The 21441-nt window shown below is 37.8% G+C and overlaps 1 protein-coding gene across 1 annotated transcript in view; it reads right to left on the reverse strand.

Annotated features, from left to right (window-relative positions):
- The window catches only part of EIF5B (eukaryotic translation initiation factor 5B), a 33205-nt gene extending 12092 nt beyond the window's left edge, over window positions 1–21113 (reverse strand). Inside the window, exons 1-14 of the mRNA XM_087726664.1 lie at window positions 20911–21113; window positions 15575–15700; window positions 14355–14439; window positions 10550–11189; window positions 9659–9885; window positions 8422–8572; window positions 7617–7712; window positions 4930–5016; window positions 4632–4715; window positions 3791–4080; window positions 3398–3505; window positions 3166–3276; window positions 2241–2308; window positions 1835–1976 (exon numbers count right to left, since the gene is read on the reverse strand). Of these exons, the coding sequence (XP_087582790.1) occupies window positions 1835–1976; window positions 2241–2308; window positions 3166–3276; window positions 3398–3505; window positions 3791–4080; window positions 4632–4715; window positions 4930–5016; window positions 7617–7712; window positions 8422–8572; window positions 9659–9885; window positions 10550–11189; window positions 14355–14439; window positions 15575–15700; window positions 20911–20945 (2250 nt within the window). The 5' untranslated portion in view covers window positions 20946–21113. The remainder of the gene's footprint in view (window positions 1–1834; window positions 1977–2240; window positions 2309–3165; window positions 3277–3397; window positions 3506–3790; window positions 4081–4631; window positions 4716–4929; window positions 5017–7616; window positions 7713–8421; window positions 8573–9658; window positions 9886–10549; window positions 11190–14354; window positions 14440–15574; window positions 15701–20910) is intronic.
- Window positions 21114–21441: the final 328 nt, after the last annotated feature.

The following is a 21441-nucleotide window of genomic DNA, read 5'->3' on the forward strand; positions in this document are numbered from 1 at the left end:
TTGTCAATACATGTACATATCATTTTGCTCTATCCATTATCATTTCATTATTATTTGTGGTTAATTAATTGTTAGTGAGTAAACATTTAATAACAATCTAAAACAATCTAGGAGTTACAAAGTTCCTACTTATTAATCACCAATAATAAAAAACCTAATTTTTTATTACCAACTTTCATTGTCAACCTGTATCTTTCCAGTAACAAAACAGTCTTATATCTCTTGCCAATTGTGGAGTCAGACTTCTTTTTAGAAGGGTCTCTCAGATAATCTCCTTGCCCACCAGTTGCTACTAAAGTTAACTTGTCTTGTTTGTCAATCTTGCTTTTGAAAACATTTCTGTCTATCATCATTAGTATTTTTTTCTCTTCTGTGTCCTGGAATCTGGGGTAGAGCTCCAATTTGTTGAATTCCCTTTTCCACATTCCCTTTCCATTTTCACCCACATTTGCTCCATTAATAAATTCATCTATTGTCTTATCTTTATCTTCTATATCTTCATTCTCCCCTTTAATTTGGGGGGCTCCAACCCCATCATCTTTTGCTGTGAGGAAGATTAGTGTTTCCAGCTTCTTCTCAATTCTCCCATAACCTTCCAATAGATTTTGAATTCCAGCCAAGATATTTTGAATTTTAAGGTTTCCTCATATAAGTATTGACCCATGTTTCCAAAACAGAAGAAAGAAAAGGGGGGGGGGGAAACTAATAATGATACCAATCTAGTCTTCCAGGCCTCTCTTAGCTTTTATTTTAAGTTGACTTAAACACAGTTCTTTTATGCTCTTCAAAGGAGAAGGGTTCTGTTCCCTCTTTCTTTCTTTCTTTCTTTCTTTCTTTCTTTCTTTCTTTCTTTCTTTCTTTCTTTCTTTCCTTACTTTCTTTCTCTGCCAAAATAATTCTCAGAGGCACCTGTGAAAACAGTACGTGCCCTTGGTTTTTTATCAATTTCTGTAAACAAGTTGCAAACCCTTCAGCTGCAAAGTTAGTGAAGTCAAATAAGGAGATACGTTGTTTAAAAAAACTCTGACTGGCAGTTAATTTTCACCTTCTGTAGGAAACAAAGTTCTTTAGATTGCTTTTAGTGTGATTTAATAACAAGTAGTAGGAAGAATTGTTAAAATAAAAGGGAAGGTTTTAATCCAGAAGTCAAAAAATAAAGCAACAAGAAGCAGAAGAAAAAAATCTGTTCACTTTAAGAGGAGAAATGGAGAACGCGACGAGCATTTCAATCCACAAAAAATAGTTACAATGACAAAGGAAAAAAAAACTTTCCACAGCGATTCCATTGGGATTATTTTTGCCACTCAGTTCTTTTGTTTAAGGATCAATTTGGCTTTAAAGAAACATTTCTTTGGACAGTCTTTAGCAAAATAGAAAAAATACCTCACCAGATGGACTCACTTTCTTTTTTCACTTCCTTCCGGAGCGTCCTGACTTCATCAGCCTAGGGGCTGCCTATTCACCGCAGGCTTGAAGCACTTCCCTTGGGTGCATCAGGGATTTTGCTATATCCCTGAGACCAGCAAGGCTTTGTCTTCCTGATCACTGTCTCTACGGGACAGTGGGTCTCAATGGATCCCCACAGTGGCAAAAGTGTCAACGGCGGTCTCAGAGTATCGAGACCGCACGTTGTAACATTGCGACGTGGCTCCTCCTTCCAAAACAGCTGGTTTCTTATACTGTGCTAAATTATGCTTTAACAAAGATTAAAAGGTCACAATAAATGAGTTCACACATCCATAATCAATGCTTTAGAGACCAAATCACGCAACACACAAAGTCAAAATAGAATATATCACAGAATACAAACCCATTCAATGAAAAGGGACCTTACCTTGTTAAGTGCAACTATAAAGGGACATTTTTTGGTTTTCAGCAGGTTTATAGATTCAATAGTCTGAGGTTCCAAACCATGCATGATATCTACTACTAGAATTGCAATATCACATAGTGAGCTTCCACGATTTCTAAGATTGCTGAAATTAAAATGATATTGTCAACATCAATAGCAGAAAATGAAGAAAAAAGCATGACCTGTAGTTTACCAATGAATAAATAATACTTATTCTTAACACAAGTTCTATTAAGTAGAAAGATCACAATATTGATTAGTCTACACGTAATAGGTACAAGACTGTACACCACTTAAAATACATAATTAATTTCTACTTCTGCAACTGTTTTTAACATTATATATTACAAAATGTAACCCCAAAATGATATAAATAATCAGCTGTTACCTAAAAGACTCGTGTCCTGGAGTATCAATGATAAGCATTCCTGGAATCTTGACTGTCTCTCTGTCAAACTATCATTGCAAAATATTAATTAACTCGATATTTAGGCAAACCAAATTTTTATAACAGTTTCATGCTTGATGACATTTATTGCAAATGTCCAATCCCAATCCCTTTTGAAGGTACATTAATATTTTAACTATTAATATACAAGTTAACAATCAATTGAGTAACTTTCAATTATTAGATACAAGTCTTTTTAAGATCTTAGGTTAAGGTGCTTGTATTGCTAAGTGCAGCAACACTTAGTGAGTTCCATCTTTGTTGACATTTGCAAAATTACAAATGAATAACACAATAAGCATCAAAACCTCCATAAGGTAAGTACCATATTTTTTGAAAACAAGAAAAAAAGTTTTTGGCCTCCATGCATCACGTTTTTGCCCCTCCCTGGCAGTTTTTGGCTTGCTGAGTGCTTCTGGGGGCAAGGGAGGATGAAAACCTGACAAATAGAGGGCTTGGGAGCTCCCGTTTTTTGGTGAAAACAGCACTGCAGAGTGCTTCTGGGGGCCAGGGAGAGCGAAAATGTGATGCATGGAGGGTTCAGGAGACCAAAAACACCCTTATTCGGTCTGTAAGATGCACCTAAATTTTCACCCACTTTTAGCAAGGGGGGGGAGGTGCATTTTATACTCTGAAAAATTCGGTAATTCAATTCTATGTAAGTATCAGGAAGGCCAATACGGAAGCTATATTTTATTGTATTCATGCAAATGTGGAATATTTCCATCAACTGAAATAGTCCTCTGAACAGGGAACAAGTAAACAGAAACCTAAAAGTATTCACTGTCAACAATCATAATGATCACAGGACAAGTTAATACTATTACGTGAAATGCACATAAAGGGCTAAAAAGCTCCTACTCACAGTTTTCACCATCTTTGCTTGTTCATTAATGGCTTCAAGAGGAACATTAGTTGCCCCAATCTGCTGAGTGATACCACCTGCCTCACTGTCTTGCACATGAGTATGACGAAGCTATATGAAATATACCAGAATTATTATTATATAGCGTGAAACAGTTCCCAACTACTACAAATATTCAATCTAAATAAAAGTCAACAATTTGTTTGCTAGCTAGTGCTATACCTGTGCTTACCTTATCAAGGATTTTTGTTTTTCCTGTGTCTACATGCCCCAGCACACAGATAACAGGTGCTCGTAATTTTTCAGTGTTTGCATTTTTATTATTTTCAATTCGACGTTTCTAAAATTAAAAACTGAGAATAAGTTTTACTCACCCATTAAGAATAAAGAACAAAGTGAAATGCAAATAAATCAGATTTGAGAATTCAAATATTTTCAAGACCAATGCAATATCCCCAATGTTTATTAGCTTTCTTTTTAAAATGAATCTCCAGAGTTATAGATATTTAGTTACATCCTATAATTCTGTATGAAAAGGGAATAATTCTGGCTGAAATTCGGAGCTCTCTCCAGTCCCTGGGGAAAAGCCAAAAAATGCTGTTTGTGAAAATGTTTAACTAAATACCTCAATTCGATGTTTAGCTTTGTCATATGAACGTTCTTCTTTAGTGCGATCATCATCCGACTCAGACTCTGAATCTGAACTTATTTCTTTGTTTAGTTTTTTTTCTACAGATTGTTTTGCAGCAGCTCGTGAGTCTGATTCCTTTTCATCTAAAGTTTTCTCTTCTTCGCTTCCTTCACTTTCTCCTTCTTCATATTCGTCACTCTCTTCCATTTCCTCATCTTCATCTTCATCCTCATCCTCATCATCTTCATTTTGTTCTTTGACTTCAATATGGACAGTTTTTCTCTCTGATGACAAAATACTAAAGTTACTTAATATAATTCTAATTTGGCTCACTTAACTCTGCCCTGCTCAAGTATTATAGGTAATGCTGCATATCACTGAGAATTCTTTTGAAGTTTGCAACATATAAAATATGTAACAAATAGATACACTTCAGATTCATTTCACCTGACCTGCCATATATGCAAAGGGGCAACAATGCATCAAAAAGTCAAGAGACAGCTTATTCTCTTCTGAGTTATATTCCCACTACAAAAGAACTTGTTGAGAACAGAAATATGGCCCTTCTGTCAATGTTATCACTAGCCCTTCTCATTCAGTTGGACTAGATAATTTTTACAAATTATTAAACAGCTAAATATTAACAGAAAAACAAGCAATACATTAATGAAGTGCATTGCAGTTTAAAATATATATTCCGTTTGAAATACCCTTTAAATCTTTTTTACACTGCTTGCTTTACTTTTTCTTATTAGAAAAAAACCGGAGGACTTAGTGAAACAAATGAAAGTCTCATTCCTTGTAATATTCTGTTCCTTTTTCAAAAAGAAATTACCTTTTTCTCTTTCTTCATCACTGGCCATAGCTTCCCAGTCATCTAATCCTCCTCCTTCAGGTTCTTCCTCCTTTTCTTCTGAAACTAAGCAATAATAGATTTTCTATGCAACTTGCTTCATAGTTTACTAGGCATTAAACTAATTTCATACTGGCTGAATGTCACATTTGAACATTTTTCACAAAGACCTTAGAGTAGCCTCACACACAGATTAATTTAAGGAAATTAAATTAAGGTTCCTCAAAGAGCTGATTATGATATAGCTAATGAAAGACTAAATGTCCAATTTAGAACTGACCTGGTTCAGCTTGAAGATTAATCTCCTCTTTTTCAGATACAATTGTTTCTGCAGCTTCTTCCACTGGTGATGCCAATTCAGTAATTTCTAAAAAATGCCATTTAAAATTATTAGTTATGACTATTTTAAATCATGTCATAGTTCAAGGAAAAAGCTCCTACAGCTATACTTACATTACTTCTTCAATGCTTATATTTATACTTCTAGTAGACCCAATAACCACAGTCTCTAACAAAAATCCATTTGACAGATAAGGTACTTTTTACTACCGATTTCCCTACACTATAAGCACAGTAAATTATAATTCCTATGGTCTCTGCAGTAATGATAGTGGGGCAAAAAAGTATTTAGTCAGCCACCAATTGTGCAAGTTCTCCCACTTAAAAAGATGAGAGAAGCCTGTAATTGACATCATAGGTAGACCTCAACTATAGAGACAAAATGAGAAACCAAATCCAGACAATCACATTGTCTGATTTGGAAAGAATTTTTTTGCAAATTATGGTGGAAAATAAGTATTTGGTCATTATCAAAAGTTAATCTCAATACTTTGTTATATATCCTTTGTTGGCAATGACAGAGGTCAAACGTTGTCTGTAAGTCTTCACAAGGTTGGCACACACTTGCTGGTATTTTGGCCCATTCCTCCATGCAGATCTCCTCTAGAGCAGTGATGTTTTGAGGCTGTCGCTGGGCAACACGGACTTTCAATTCCCGCCAAAGGTTTTCTATGGAGTTGAGATTTGAAGACTGGCTAGGCCACTCCAGGACCTTGAAATGCTCCTTACGAAGCCACTCCTTTGTTGCCCGGGCGGTGTGTTTGGGATCATTGTCCTGCTGAAAGACCCAGCCATGTTTCATCTTCAATGCCCTTGCTGATGGAAGGAGGTCGGCACTAAAAATCTCACGATACATGGCCCCATTCATTCTTTCCTGTACATGGATCAGTCATCCTGGTCCCTTTGCCGAGAAACAGCCCCAAAGCATGATGTTGCCACCCCCGTGCTTCACTGTAGGTATGGTGTTCTTTGGATGCAATTCAGCATTCTCTCTCCTCCAAACACGACGAGTTGTGTTTCTATCAAACAGTTCCATTTTGATTTCATCTGACCATATGACATTCTTCCAATCCTCTTCTGGATCATCCAAATGCTCTCTAGCAAACTTCAGATGGGCCCACACATGTACTGGCTTAAGCAGGGGGACACGTCTGGCACTGCAGGATCTGAGTCCCGGCGGCGTAGTGTGTTACTGATGGTAGCCTTTTTTTACGTTGGTCCCAGCTCTCTGCAGGTCATTCACTAGGTCCCCCCGTGTGGTTCTAGGATTTTTGCTCACCATTCTTGTGATCATTTTGACCTCACGGGGTGAGATCTTGCGTGGAGACCCAGATTGAGGGAGATTATCAGTGGTCTTTTATGTCTTCCATTTTCTAATTATTGCTCCCACAGTTGATTTCTTCACACCAAGCTGCTTGCCTATTGCAGATTCAGTCTTCCCAGCCTGGTGCATATCTACAATTTTGTTTCTGGTGTACTTCGACAGCTCTTTGGTCTTCACCATAGTGGAGTTTGAAGTGTGGCTGTTTGAGGTTGTGGACAGATGTCTTTTATACTGCTAACAAGTTCAAACAGGTGCCATTAATACAGGTAATGAGTGGAGGACAGAGGAGCCTCTTAAAGAAGTAGTTACAGGTCTGTGAGAGCCCGGAATCTTGCTTGTTTGTAGGTGACCAAATACTTATTTTCCACCATAATTTGCAAAAAAATTCTTTCCAAATCAGACAATGTGATTGTCTGTATTTGTTTTCTCATTTTGTCTCTATAGTTGAGGTCTACCTATGATGTCAATTACAGGCTTCTCTCATCTTTTAAAGTGGGAGAACTTGCACAATTGGTGGCTGACTAAATACTTTTTTGCCCCACTGTAATCTATTTGATCAACTACTTTATGAATTCATGGCTGGTGCAGGATGCAACAATGAAAATAAATACCTGTAGATTTATAAAAGTTTTAATAACCCAAATAACACAGAAATAGCATCCTAATTATTAAGACTGTAAATAGTTGTGTCAATTCAAGCTATAAATCAAAAACATTATTCTACACAAAATTGATCAATCTTTTTTAAAAGGCATATAACTCTTCCATGCTTTTGCTGCATGGCTAAATTACATTCATTATCCTGTGAAATTCCAATTTATTCTGATACAAGCATAGTAAACAAAGAACTAACTCTTGCTGAACATGACATATCTTTTTCTTTTCAATTTATCTAATATGAAAGTAGAGAAGGAATGAATCATCACTTTGCACAAACCTATTTGAAACATCTCAGATTCTTGGATTAATATTTTAAAAGTCAGTCAAGAATTTATAGAATCATAGAACGATAAGGGTGGGATGGAAGAGACCTTGCAGATTATGTAGTTCAATCCCCCATCTGGTGGAGGAATTCATCAGCAGACCCTTGTGTTTAAACATTTTGTGCAAAAGAGATTCTCCCAATGGACTTCTCACTGGACAGCACAACCCACTAAAGAATATCCTTTGCTCTATAAAGATGTATAAGATGTATCAAAGGAGGTATCTTGAAGCACAGAAAGTAGTGACTGAAATGATTTAAACTTTTATTGCTTTTTTAACCTGTTTCTGTGTTTATAGTTATCCCTAAACAAAATTATCACCTTCTTTGCTTTCTTGCTGCTGTTGCTTTTTTTTCTTTTTGTCTTCATATATGGGTCTTTTTTTGGGTATTGAATCTTTGGATGGCACCTCCACACCTGCACATTAAACAAAACAAAAAAATCTTTATATCAACATTTGATGACAAGGGACTGAATTTTGAAATTAACAAGATAGGATAAAATTGGAGAAAAACATCTTGAACAAAGTATAGTATATTAGTATATATAGTATAGTTTATATATAGACTAAGACTTAGGACTTTTAATATGGATCAGTTAATCTGCTAGTGATTTGATTTTATGCTGCTGTTTCTATTAATGAATAATAAATATTATTAATACTTACAGCCCACATTCAGTGGAAAAAATACAGAAAACTAGCATTAGTAACAATAATTTCTAAACTGTATGTTAAGAGAAATAGAGCTGGAAAAAAGATGACCTGAATGGTAACAAAGAGATATACACAGAAGCGCAGAGCTCTTTTGTACTTTGGCTTACTAAAATAAAATAGGATTGTTTAAACAAGACAGCAGACACTCATTTAGATCTACAACTTGATCTAAAGCAGATTTCGTCTGTAATAAATATTCACTTAATTCATTGGAGGCCATTCTGAAGTAAGAGCATAGAATTGCGGTATTTTCAGTTAATACTTTACACAATGCAAATAAGAATTGCAAACCCACAGCATTTCCATTAAAATGTCCCTGTGATATCCAGACAACCATACTCGAATAAAACATATATATTTTATCCTGAACAGGATGAAAATTAGAAAAATAATATAAAGAGCAATCCTTACCCTGTGCTTGCAGCAACTTAAGAGTGGCCTCTGCCCTGGCTTTGGATTCCCTTTGAGATTTGGTTAGAAGTTTTCCTTCCTTCTTCAAACGTTCTTTTCTCTCTTTTTCTTTTTGTTTTCTCCTTTCTTTTTTTTCTTGTTCCAAGCGTTCCTACAAAAATCAGGTTTTAGCCACTTTATGACTTCCAGTGCACATGGTTGGAACTTGGCATGCAAGAATGGTAAGGTAGCAATGCTGCATGCATTCATTTGGGAGTCTCATTTATATTTCCCTCTAAGTAAATGTATGATGGCGAACCTATGGCACGCGTGCTACAGGTGGCATGCGGAGCCATTTGTCAGGGCACGCGAGGTGCTGCCCTGTCAGCTGGCCAGCATGCATGGATGTGCTGGCCAGCTGATTTCAGCCTTTTGAGGCCATTTTTCTCCCTCCGGAGGCTTCATTGAAGTATCTGGAGCGCAAAAAACCGTCCCTATGGGCAAACCGGAAGTTTGGAAATGGATTTCTGGTTTGCTTGTAGGGCCGGTTTTAGCCCTCCAGAGTATTCAGGGGCCTTCAGGTGGCTTACCTGAAGGCTCTGGAGGGCAAAAAATGACCCTACAAGCAAACCGGAACCAGGTTGCTCGTAGGGCTGGTTTTAACCCTCCAGAGTATTCAGGGAAGCCTCCTGAAGGCCCCTGAAGGCTCCGGAGGGCTGAAACCAGCCCTATGAGCAAACCGGAAGTCCGTTCCTGAACTTCTGGTTTTCCCATAGGACCAGTTTTTTGCACTCCAGAGGCTTCAGGGAAGCTCCTGAAGCCTCTGGAGGGCCTCCCGGGGGGGGGGAGGCTATTTTCGTCCTCCCCAGGCTCCTATAAAGCCCCTGGAGCCTGGGGAGGGTGAAAAAAGCATGCCAAAAATGGGGGGGGGAGCACTTATCATGTACGCATGCGCACTGGGATTATGGGGAAAGCATTATGGGTCTGGCACACCCGTGCACAACCCCCCTGTGCTCCCCCCGCTTTTGGCATGCGAGCCAAAAAAGGTTCGCTATCATTGGTATATAGCATTGCTTTACAAATATACTAACATGTAATTCAATAACAAATAAAAATCAGAATTAGTTATACCCATAGCTTAATTATTTTCAATACAGAAAAAAAAATACATGGCAAGAGATTCTGAGTATTTTTGCCTTTCAAAGCCAAAAACACATAAGAACAAATTGTCTTCTGAATCTAGGAAAAGATATAATACCTCTTCTTTGCGTTTGGCTTCCAGCTCTTCAAGTTGTCTGATACGCTCCTCCTCTTCTCTCTTTGCTCTTTCCTCCTCTTCTTTCAGTTTAGCCAAGGCTTCTTGCATTGCTTTAACTGTGGCCTTACTGGGCCCTTTCTTTTTCTCTTTTTCCTTTTCATCTTTCTCTCCTTTCTTTTTCTTCTTATCTTTATCTTTTTTCTTTTTCTCACCTTCATTATCATTGACTAAAAAGGAAAGTTAATTGTTGAAGCACAAGACATAATTATACATCAGAAGAACATAAAAAGTAACAAAAGTTAGACACGCTTAAATTCTTAGTATTTTTTTCTCTCCCACATTTTACTCATGGTAACTTTTAAAACTGTTGAGCATTAAAAGCCACTTGACGGGAGCCATTTTTATGAAAAGAGCCTTCTCAGCTACCTTATTAGATGCAAAGAAAAAGCATTTGCTTTTATTTCATTTTACATCAGTGAATAAACTATGAAATCAGCAACATGAATAACTAAGCAGCATTCAATTAATTTTCACCACAAAATAGGTTTAAAGGAAAAGGTCACTGATGAGTCAAGAATGGGTCCAAACTATCATCAGTGCCACATTCATTAGATTACACTCTGAAACCTGCAAAACTCTAGGTGAAAAATTAACTATAAATCCTCTTCTTCCTAAATGTCTTTCACAAGCAAACTCAATTTCTCAGTGTACATATAAAACATTTCTCAGCATATTACAAGATTAGAGAAAAACACTTCAACAGTCCTCTGAGACACTTTTTTCACCCCTTATTTTTGTTGAGAAACCAAGTATATATATATATATATAAGTATATTTAAATATATATATATTTAAAATCTGCTTCTCATATATTTCCAAAATGTTACTAACCTTCTGCTGCTTCTGGAGTCTCTCCCTTTTCCACAGTGGCAGATGTTGGCAGCTGATCTGATGCAGTTCCTTTGTCAGTCTTCTTCAGCTTTGGCTGTTCTTTATTAGCTTCCAAGTCTTCTTTTTCCTTTTGTTTCCTTAGTTTAGCCTTCTCCTCTTCCCGTTTTTTCTTTTCTCGTTCTTTTTTTTCTGCTTTCTTCTGAGCCACAGTTTTGATTTTAAATGAAGAGTCATCCATGTCATCACCGCTTTCAGTCTCAGCCACCAGTTTTGCCTTCTGATTTTTCTTCTGCCCCTTTTTTGCCTGTGAGCCTTCATCCAATTCATCTTCACTCTCACCAGAGGACCCAGGTTGTGCACGCTCTTTGCTCTTCTTTACAATGCCAGCTTCATCTTCTTCAGAAAATTCATGTTTATTACCTGATTTCTGAACTTTTCCTCTCCCTTTTTTCAAATCAAATACTTCATCATCACTCTCGGAGAGTACTTCTTTCTTGGGTTTAAGAGACTTTTTAGATTTTTTTTCTTTGTCCTCCGTTTCTTCACTGCCATCTTCGTCCTCTAATCTAGCCTTTTTATTCTTGGCTTTCTTCTTTTTATCTTGCTTTGACAGGCCAAATTCTTCATTTTCATTCTCTACCTGATAAAAAAATTTAATGTCATAAATTGAAAATAATAATAGAAACCTGTACATATGGTTTGTGGTCACTACATTCTCTGACAATTGATCATAAACAAACAAAAACATCTCTCAGAAATATGCCTCCCTCTATTTGGTTGGGAATGGTGGGAAAAGAAATGTGAACAAATGCTTCGGATGATACATAAAATAAAATCTTGTTCAAAAAGTGTAGCGAAGTTGTACAATAAATAGTGCTTTTTGCTGAAGATCTTACATATTACGTTTTTTTTTCATGTGACCAAAGGAACCTTCAAGCACAGCACTGCATATATGAACTTTTTTTTTTGCCTGGACTGTATTCAATTGCTCCTGAAAGGATATTTCTTTGGAATATAATTTGATAAGACTTAAATCAGTAAGATTATTAGACTGCTCTCCCTTTTCCTGGTACTGTTGTCTTGTACAATGTGATAAAAAATCAGTTTCAGTAACGCACCTGATTAAGTTCATATTTGTAAGAAAGGAATGTAGTTGCAGAGAGAGGGGAGGAAGGAGGGATAAATTAAACCCCTCAGCAGCAGAACCAGGGAATGGATTAGGAGGGGTGGGGCAGGACAACCTTAACAGTGATCCCCAAAGGGAATGAGGGCAAGCAGGCACACACTTTTTAGAGCCAGACCCAAGATCACAACAACAACAGGTTGTACTATTGGTATAAGGAAGGTATATGTAGGAAGGATATGGGGAAAGAGCAGCAAAGCATGTTAAGTCCATGAGTTAAACAGGGGTGGAAAGAGGCAGGTAGAAGAATTGTAGAATTGGGTCTAATGTCAGTGGCAGCAGGGTTGAAGGGCGGATGACCTGTGTCAGGATGGAACACAGCAGGGCAGGAAGACACTTGAGATAGTTGCTCTATGAGGAAAGCAGAAAGCTACACAGATTCCATGGCTGGAAAGACATAGGAAAGAACGTGACAATGCTGACATCTAAGCCAATAGCAGCAAGATCTGGAAATAGTCTCAGGAGACTTTGGACAGGATGTGGGCAGCTGTGCAGCAATAGTCTGAGGCAAGTATTATAGAAGAGAGCACTGACACCTGAGGCTTGTAAAAACCCTTACATTTGCAAGTCTTCCAACAAAGCTGGACTGCTGTCAGAACTTGGACCAAACTGACTGGATAAGCCAGCAGCTATACTCTCTTTCTTTTTCTCTGCCTGCCAGATTTTTCTTGGTGATAATCAGGAAGACAACAGCCTACCTGGATAGGCTTTCAAAGATTGGCAGGAAATAATAGCTGCCCGGTAAGGTGAATGGCAGCCTAGAGCTCTGCTTTGCAATATCATCCTTTGGCATCTTCCTGCTTCACCACCTTCACCCCTTCTCACAGGTGCCCTTGACTGCATCGAGTTCTGCCACCACTGCTGGCTTTGGGAATAACTCTGCAGAGCACCCACTTGTCTCCTGTCAGTCCCACAACCTGTGCAGCTCCAAGCCCACTCAGAAAAGAGTTTCCCAATCAACTTAGTGCATCTTTCTTGATAGAAGCCTTCTTCCTGGTCCTTTTTTTGCTTGGCACACCTCCCCTGGCTTAAACCCCACAAACCAATTCCTCAGAGCATTTCTTTGCTCTTTTCAGCAGCTGTAGCCCATCTCTGGGGGTCTTTCAGGAGAGACAGCAGGACATGGATGAGGATTTGGGTAGAGACTTTTTCCCCCAACCCTGCATTCCTGAGGCGTGATTAGGTACAATTGCTGAGCCTGAGCATAGACAAGAGCTACTATAAAAAAATTAAATTGCAAGATAGGGGATGCAGCTGAGCTTCCTCCTTCAGGGTGCCATATTTGCACTAGCCAGGCAATTCATACCCAGACTTACTTCTCAGGAACAGAACACCTAAAGCTCCATACAGGACTACTGCGCTCCTTGGCACTGTACCAAATTCTGACAACACTCCAATTTTGCAGGCAGAAAGGGGATAAAGAATGAAATAAGGATGTGATTTAATGCTAAACAGATACTTCCCATACTCAGTAATCCTAAGAAAGGTTTCATTAGCACCTTCAAATGAATTCATCCAACTTCATTCATCATTAATTCACTGAAAATCAAGGCAACACAAAGCTTCAGAGCTTTGTGGGAAGCAAAGTAAATGCAGATGATACATTATCCTTCAAACATCAATAGCCAAATATTTCCTTTCCTAATAGTGTTAGATTGAAATATAACCTTGTTTACTCTATAAATATATCAGTGTTTACACTAATATTGATTTTGACGAGTAAAGGGAATTGAGATTTAGGTTGTATTCTGATACTTTTGTATGTCTGGTTGTATGGACTGTAAACAATCTTTCCCACTGGTGAATTTAAACATTTGTTTGGATACAAATGAAATATATGGACATTCCTTAAGCATTAAAGCTAATGGGATGAAATAAAATATAAATTAATCTCAGACTTATATTTAAAACATCTTATTCAGTCATAATGCTTGCATCACTTCTATAAGGTATTAACTTTCTCTGACAAACACAACCCTTAAGATTTTCATTTTGTGTACTGCATTACTTTTTGGGGAAACTGGGTTTAATTTCCTGTATTATCGTATTATTTTCTTCTCAATTTAGGTAATTCAATGTAGAAATTCATTTTGTCTATATGGGATATGTTAGAGAAAGTTTAAAGGATGGAAGCAATCACCAGGTTTCTCGTGATGCAGTTTAGGCATGGGAACATGAAGCTATTGACTTTTTCTACCGCATTTTAAGTCCATGCAATTGTCAGCATTATATTAGATTGAGTGCTATTGATTAAGGATGATACATTCTACTTTGCTATATTTCTGATACGTGAAATATATTTTAAAAATCAAGATGTGGGTTGTTTATGTGTGAGAAAGAATTATGCAATATTGAAGGGACAAATTACAAATAACTTAGAACAATGGAATGTCAATATGCTTGAACTGTCAACAGACTTTTTGTTTTTGTTTTACAAAAAAAAAGCCCTTTGAGCAATTTGGTCAAATGCTTTGGAGCTGTTTTATTCACAAGATAACTTTCCACACCACTTTCCAGACAGATGGGTAAATTTCAGTATTAAATTATTATAGTTTTTCCAAGTGAATTAATCTGACACAAAAGACATAAAAATTTTGAGTACCAGTTTTGCAGGATTTTTACCTTTGCTACAACTGGTTCTTTTTCAACACTCCCACCTTTTGTTTCTAGAGACAGCTCTTCCAACTCTTTCAGGATGTCATCTTCACTGCAAATGAGAATGATATTATTTAGAATTTGTTTATAAATGTATATAAAACAGAAGTCAATAATTGGATGTCTGATAACAGAATCAAAGATTTGAGAGGGACCTTGGAGGTCCTCTAGTCCAACCCTCTACTCAAGCAGATGACCCTATACCAGGGATCAGCAACCTGCGGATCTGGAGCTGCATGTGGTTCTTTCATCCATGTGCTGCGGCTCCCTGTCACCAGTCAGCACCACAATTTTGAGAGGATGTCCCGGGGGGGGGGGTGGGCAGGGAGTGCCAGTAGGCTAATCTATGGCAAGGGGCAGGTTTTCCAGTCACAATTTATAAGGCTTTCAGTTAGGGCAAGTAGAGGGAAAAGGATGCCACGCTAGGAGAAGACTCTATGATGGGGGAACAAGATTTCGGGTCAGCTCAGAATTGAACGGGGGGCTTCCGGTTAGGACCTTTGTGGCTCTTTGAATATTTAAGGTTGCCAACCCCTGCCCTATACCATTTTAGGCAAATGGTGTTTAAAGTAGTGCTGTTCAGCAGTCTAAATCATAACATCCCTTCTCTTTCATCTTCTTGAAACTGCCCGTAAGATTTTAAGGGAAGGAGAGATATACTTTATTAAGTATTGCCATACTTTATTTTCCAAACTTAAATGTACCTATAAACATACAGCAAGTTAATGTATGTATGAGATTCTCATGTTCCTTCATCTGGAAAACTATTTAAGAAGAAAATTAGAGTATAGTGAGCCAGTTCTGTTTCTCATATAATAGTTGGGCAGTGAAACTAAAGGGAAAATGATAGTTTGATAGCCAATAGCACAAGATGAATAGGGAAGACAAAGCACTTTGAATTGGCTAAACAACTCAGTAGAATGCTACTGAAACATTTATGCAAGACACTGCCAATGCTGAACATGTCAATAAAACTACAGGGATGAAAGACTAGATTTGATCTCTATCATCCCTATCACAATTCTTTCAGTTATCATTAAATGCACTTTTATAAGACTTGACTCCAAATTTAGCTTTTTATCCTCCATCTAATCTCCAAAGCATGCTACAAGTATATTCACAAAGTCTGATTCCATGTATCTAATCTAATTTGTATCAGAACTATGAAGGACAAGTTTTGAACTTACTCATAATCCTGTTTTTTCTTTTCTTTTTTCTTCTTTCCTTTAGATTTTTGAGGCTCTTGTTCCTTGGCAGCACCTGCACCCTCTATTTCAGCAGCAAGGGCATCAAGATCTATATCATCTTTGGCACTAGAACAGCCCCGGGAAAAAAAATCATGTGAAATATATTTGAGACAGAAGTTCAAATGTTCACTTTCCAATACTAGCATTTTAAAAAAAAAACTTGTGCTTGAGTCTGAAAAACTCTTTTTTAAATAATTATTTCAGTATTGAAGTTAGAATTTAGAATTTATTTGTTATTTATAGGCCGCCCTTTCCCTGAGGGGACTCAGGGCGGCTTACAGTTCATGGGAAGGGGGGTGCAAGATAAAAGATAAGACAGTGCATAAATAAAAAATAAAACAATAAAACACAACTTTCATTCAGCATTCGGGTGGGGCGGATTAGAATCTTATCCCCAGGCCTGACGGGATAGCCAGTTCTTAAGGGCTGTGCGGAAGGTCTGGACGGTGGTGAGGGTGCGAATCTCCACGGGGAGATCGTTCCAAAGGGTCGGAGCTGCTACTGAGAAGGCTCTCCTCCGCGTAGTCGCCAGTCGGCACTGACTGGCGGATGGAACTCGGAGGAGGCCTAATCTGTGCGATCTAATCGGTCGAAGGGAGGTAATCGGCAGGAGGCGGTACTCTCAAGTTCTAATCAAGAGGCCCAAATGTAGTACAATATGCTTCAGATTGCAATTTTACCTGTGGGGCACCGTTTATATTTATGCAAGCAAAGAAAAATTTAGCCAAGAAGTTTTCATCTTAGTAAGATTGGATATTATATTATCCGTAGCTTAAAATTAAGGCTCCTTTGAGGCTCCTAGCAATTTTGTGGACAATCTATATATAGCAGCAACAGTATAGTCTTTTTCCAGAGTGCTTTTTTGTTTTTCCAGACCAAGGCCTTCAAATACTAAACAAGACTAAACTGCTTAGCTTCTCAAGATTAGCCAAAGTCACTTAGTGATTGTCTTTAGTTTTTGCAACGTTTAAAATCACATTAAACTTCTACTCTTTCTTCCACTAACTTATGGTTAAAAATTATCACAGAATGTATCTAGCAAGCATCTTCTGTAATAGGTATTTGAATTAGAAAAATACAGTCTACCCTGGAATGTGTATCATTTAGCTTTCTCAGATAATATAATAACATAAAAATGTTTGAAATAATTCCAATATAAGCCTGTATATCTAATAAAGTTCAACACTGTAAGAGAAAAGGGGGTAGATGGGTTGAAATAAGACAATAATTGAAAGGAGGTTTGCTCTAAGATAATAAATCATTCTACCTGAAATTCCTTGTCTGTTTTTGAAATAAAACACATATTCTTTTTTTAAAAAAAACCACCCTAAATGCTTCAAAATCAAAGTTAGGAAGAATCAGTATGAAAAAACTTTAGCATATCCATCCAATAAAGCAAGAGATTAAAGAGCAACACGTGTTTGTACCAATTTCATCTTCATCAAAGCCAGGCAGCTTTCCCAATATCATAAATTTAATTATAGTTACAATTTCTTGAAGCAAACAGATAAATATTATTGTTCTGATCCCTAATGTATATATAGCAATATTTCTATAAAATAAAGTACCGAATATCATCTCCTACTAAGAACTACAAAATATAAAAATGCAATTTTAATTAATAATCTAGAATGTATATAATTTCACATTTGTGTCTCAAATGGATAGTATATTTTATCGCTTATTTTGACTCTAAAAGTGTAAGAGTTCTTTCCCTTTTTTAACATCTAACAAAAATGCAGAGCAATCTAATAAAAATCCTTAAAAATGATTAATTTCATATTTGATTAAAATCATATTTAGCAGTTACCAAAGATCTATATAAAGAAATATATCATCACCTGCTCCTCTAAGAATTTAATTGTAGCCAATTATTGTTTGTTTTTATAAATACGTGGTAAGACCCTAAAAAAATATTTCAACAGCTTCTCATTACCAAAGGCATGTTGAAATCAAAACTGTTATAATATAATATAAAAATAATCACCTTTACCTTTTGCTTAATAAAATCTTTATTTTTCAGAATGTTAAATATAACTATTACTTAAAACAGTTTTTAAATTTTTGCCATATAAACCAATATCACAGAAGCACCACCTGAATTTACATAACATGGTTAAGTGAATCTGGCTTCACCACTGAGCTGGTGCAGTAGTTAGAATGCAGCATTGTAGGCTACTTCTGCTGACTGCTGGCTGGCTGCAGTTTGGCAGTTCGATTCTCACCAGGCTCAAGGTTGACTCATCCTTCCAAGGTTGGTAAAATAAGAGCCCAGATTGTTGGAGGCAATATGTGGACTCTGTGAACTGCTTAGAGAGGGCTGCATAGCACTGTGAAATGGTGTATAAGTCTAAGTGCTATTACTATTGAGTTTGCTTAGCAGAAGATTGCAAAAGGAATCACATGATCCTGGACATTGCAACCATCATCAATATGAATTGCCAAGCATCTGAATTTTGATCACATGACCAAGGGGATGTGGCAACAGTCACAAGTGTAAAGAATAGTCATAAGCCACTTTTTTCAGTATTGTTGTAACTGTGAATGGTCACTAAATGAACTGTTGTAAGTCTAGCACTACTTGTATATACTATTTTTATCCTGACATTTTTTTAGTAAAAATGTCATAGCTTTCTGTAGTTTAGAAAATCTGATTAAAATCACACTTCTTGCATTTAAAAATACTACATATATAAATCTTTCTCCTATAAAATATTCCTATAATCTTCCTATGAAATATTTATATTTAGGGAGAATGTTATCTCCTAAGAAAAATAAAACCACTTTCAATATTCATATTTTAGCAGTTCATTGAAGATCCCAGTTTTTAACATTGTATCTTACAAATGAGATTATTAACATTAATATTTGAGCAAGAAAAAATATATATGCCATATGGATATCATTAAAAATTCAAGCCAAGAAAATAAAATCTATAAACTCCATTCTTAAATAAAGACAAATTTAAATCAAAAAGGACAAGAGGGAATAGGGAATAAAAGACTGTAGCTAAAAAGCTGTCATATTTTGCTGTAGTTAAGGACATAAATATGCATATATAATTAAGAGTTAAAGATAATCCACAATAAATTTGGAAAAAAAATCAACTTTTAATAGGAATTTAGAGGTGAGATGTGTTTTAGACTCCCCACAGTAATGAAATGATTTTCAGTTGATCGTTTTAGATTTCTTTCCTCAAGCACTATTTCAAATGCAAGTTAATATTTCTCTGTGCTGGTGAACATCTTTGGCATAATCTATGAAAAGCGTAATGATTTTCTTTATCTTCTAAGTCTACTATGTACATGTGCCTTCAAGTCAATGCTGACAAGTTCCTGGATAAGTCCCTGTAGTTTTCTTGGCAAGTTTTTGAAAGTTGTTTGCCATTGCCTGCTTCCAAGGCTAAAAGAGTGACTGGCTTAAAGTCACTGAGACTGACCCAAAGTCCCCAATGCTGAAGGCAGAATTAGAAGTAGTTATCATAGTTTCTAACCTGTGCCTTAACCACTACACCAAACTGGCTCTCACCTTACTCTTACCTGAGCAATTTAAGTGTTCTATAAAAAATAATTCCATACAGGAAATCTGAGGCTGAGTAGTTATAACAAAAAAAATAAATAAATAAACTGGGATGTAATGAGCCCTCAAAATGATATATTTCATGCAAAGCCAAAACCATCTGATTAGGGCTTCCATGAAGTTCTTGTCAAATAATCTAGCAAGATTAAGATTCCAGGGGCATTATTTTGCCCTGTTAAATCTTAATAGCATTTAGCATATTAATTAGAGTTACAATGGTTAACTGCATAACATTTTCCAGTAAGCTATTCTGTTCTCTATCACATCTAAATTGACAGTCTTTGCACCTTCTCTGATCTTCAGGAGAATGGTATCGTCTTTCTCAAAAGTCTTGCTGAGTTTTCTTTAATGCCATAAAGGCATCAAAGGTAACAAACCTTTGGTAATTGTATATTTCTGGTTCTGAAAGTAACAATTAAAGTCGCAATTAACCACATACCAAGATTTTTTTTAAATGTATGGGTGGCCATCTTTCTCCGTCCTACTTTCTTTTTAGGATTAAAATGACTGAGTCAAAACATCACTTTACTCAACATTTTTTGAAAACACAGGGCTTTGACCTTTTATTTATATGCTGTTCTTATATTTTCCTGTACATTACCTTCTTCTGTTTCAAGTGTAATGCTTGCATAGGTAACATAGTAGGCTATTTCATCAGCATTTATATCATGTTACATATTTACAGTAATCAACTGATTCTTACCATGTTATCTTAGGGAGCTAGTAGGATTCAGTATTTAATTTCAAGACTGGTAAAATTCATGGCTAGTAGTTAATTATCACTAATGATCATGCAGAAATAATCATACAGAATGTATCCGTGCTCTAAATGTTGGAGGTTCCAACAATTACTAAAAACTAGGCATGTAGGAAACTCTGATGAGAAATGCAGCAAGCCAGGGGTCAATAGTACAGATAGGTGAGACCGAAAGCCTCTTTTTTCACAAGAACCCCAAGAACAAAACTTTTAGTTGTTCCTACCACTGTACTCTTCTTGAAACGAAGGACATTTGGGCCACAAAGATCTCCCTAACATAACCAACTTAAGAAAATTCACACAGTCATCTATAGTAAATTGTGATTATCTTAACAAGTAATGTTAACAAGGAATTGTTTGATCTCCTTTAACTTGTTTATCAGTAACTTTTCCACGTCAGCTTTAAGCTGAAGGGCCAAGTGGGAAGCACGGGGCTTTAGGGCTTCCTACTTACATTTAAAAATATGGCATTGTCTTTAAATAATTCTAGCTCTCCTAACTGGAAAAGCGACTGCACCCAGGAGTCACACGGTGGAGTCGAGCAGAAAAAACGCACACCTAAAATAATTGCGAAGGAAACATGACTAACAGCGCCTGTTAATGAGCAGGCAAACAAGAACCAGACGAGTATTTCTCAGAAGTAAACAGTCCAGCCATGAAAGTCCCACAAAGGTCGAGATAGATGAATTCGGGCGGCCCCCTCCCGTCCCAGCCTTTCACACGCGAGGACAGGAGACACGGGAGCCTCTGGCCCGAAGAGTCCCGTCCTCCGAGTGAGAGGGGAGCTACCTCGTGTTCCCTGGCTGAGGAAGGGGAGTCCCTGCGCGCTGCCTCCCTCAGCGTGGAATAAGGAGAAGCAGCGCAGGACTAGCCCTCGGCCGGCAGCCGCCGACTATCCCCGCTCCCCGCCCACTCAGCCCATGTCCAGGGCTCTGGGTACCTGTCGTCGCTCTTGTTTTTCTGCTTTTTGCCCATGGTTGCAACCGCCTCTCCGAGGCTGGCTCGCTCGTTCGCTCGCCTTGCGCAGGGCCCAGCCAGCCGCTTCCACACGCGAGAGGGCACATATGGTGAGAGGCCAACGCGAACCCTCCACTCGGCAGCGGACGACGATGCACGCAGGCGCTTCACCTCTGGCCCCCGGCACGCGGCAGGCGGGCAATCAGCGCTGAGGAAAAAAAGCAGGTTGCCTGGCCGGGAGCTTCCGGCTGCTGCGACCGCCTCCTCTGGACGGAGGATGAACTGCAGCCATACGCCTGAATTGGGCCCGTATTCAAGATGAGTTTGAACGTGGGACTGGGACACACCTGTCCCTTGAACGACCGGGGAGGACCGAGAGCGCTCAGCAGTGGAAAGGCCCCATTAATGCGCCACCCTCCGCTGAGGGCCATCCAGAGGTGGGATGCGGGTGGTACCGAGATGGGGGGGGACACCCGGGCGTTGGGTCTTGCGAGTTCTTGTATGGCTTATTACA

This window comes from Thamnophis sirtalis, unplaced genomic scaffold (assembly GCF_051295495.1).
Source record: "Thamnophis sirtalis isolate CommonGarterSnake01/CBP01778 unplaced genomic scaffold, rThaSir2_p1.2 scaffold_12, whole genome shotgun sequence".
Lineage (NCBI taxonomy): Eukaryota > Metazoa > Chordata > Lepidosauria > Squamata > Natricidae > Thamnophis > Thamnophis sirtalis.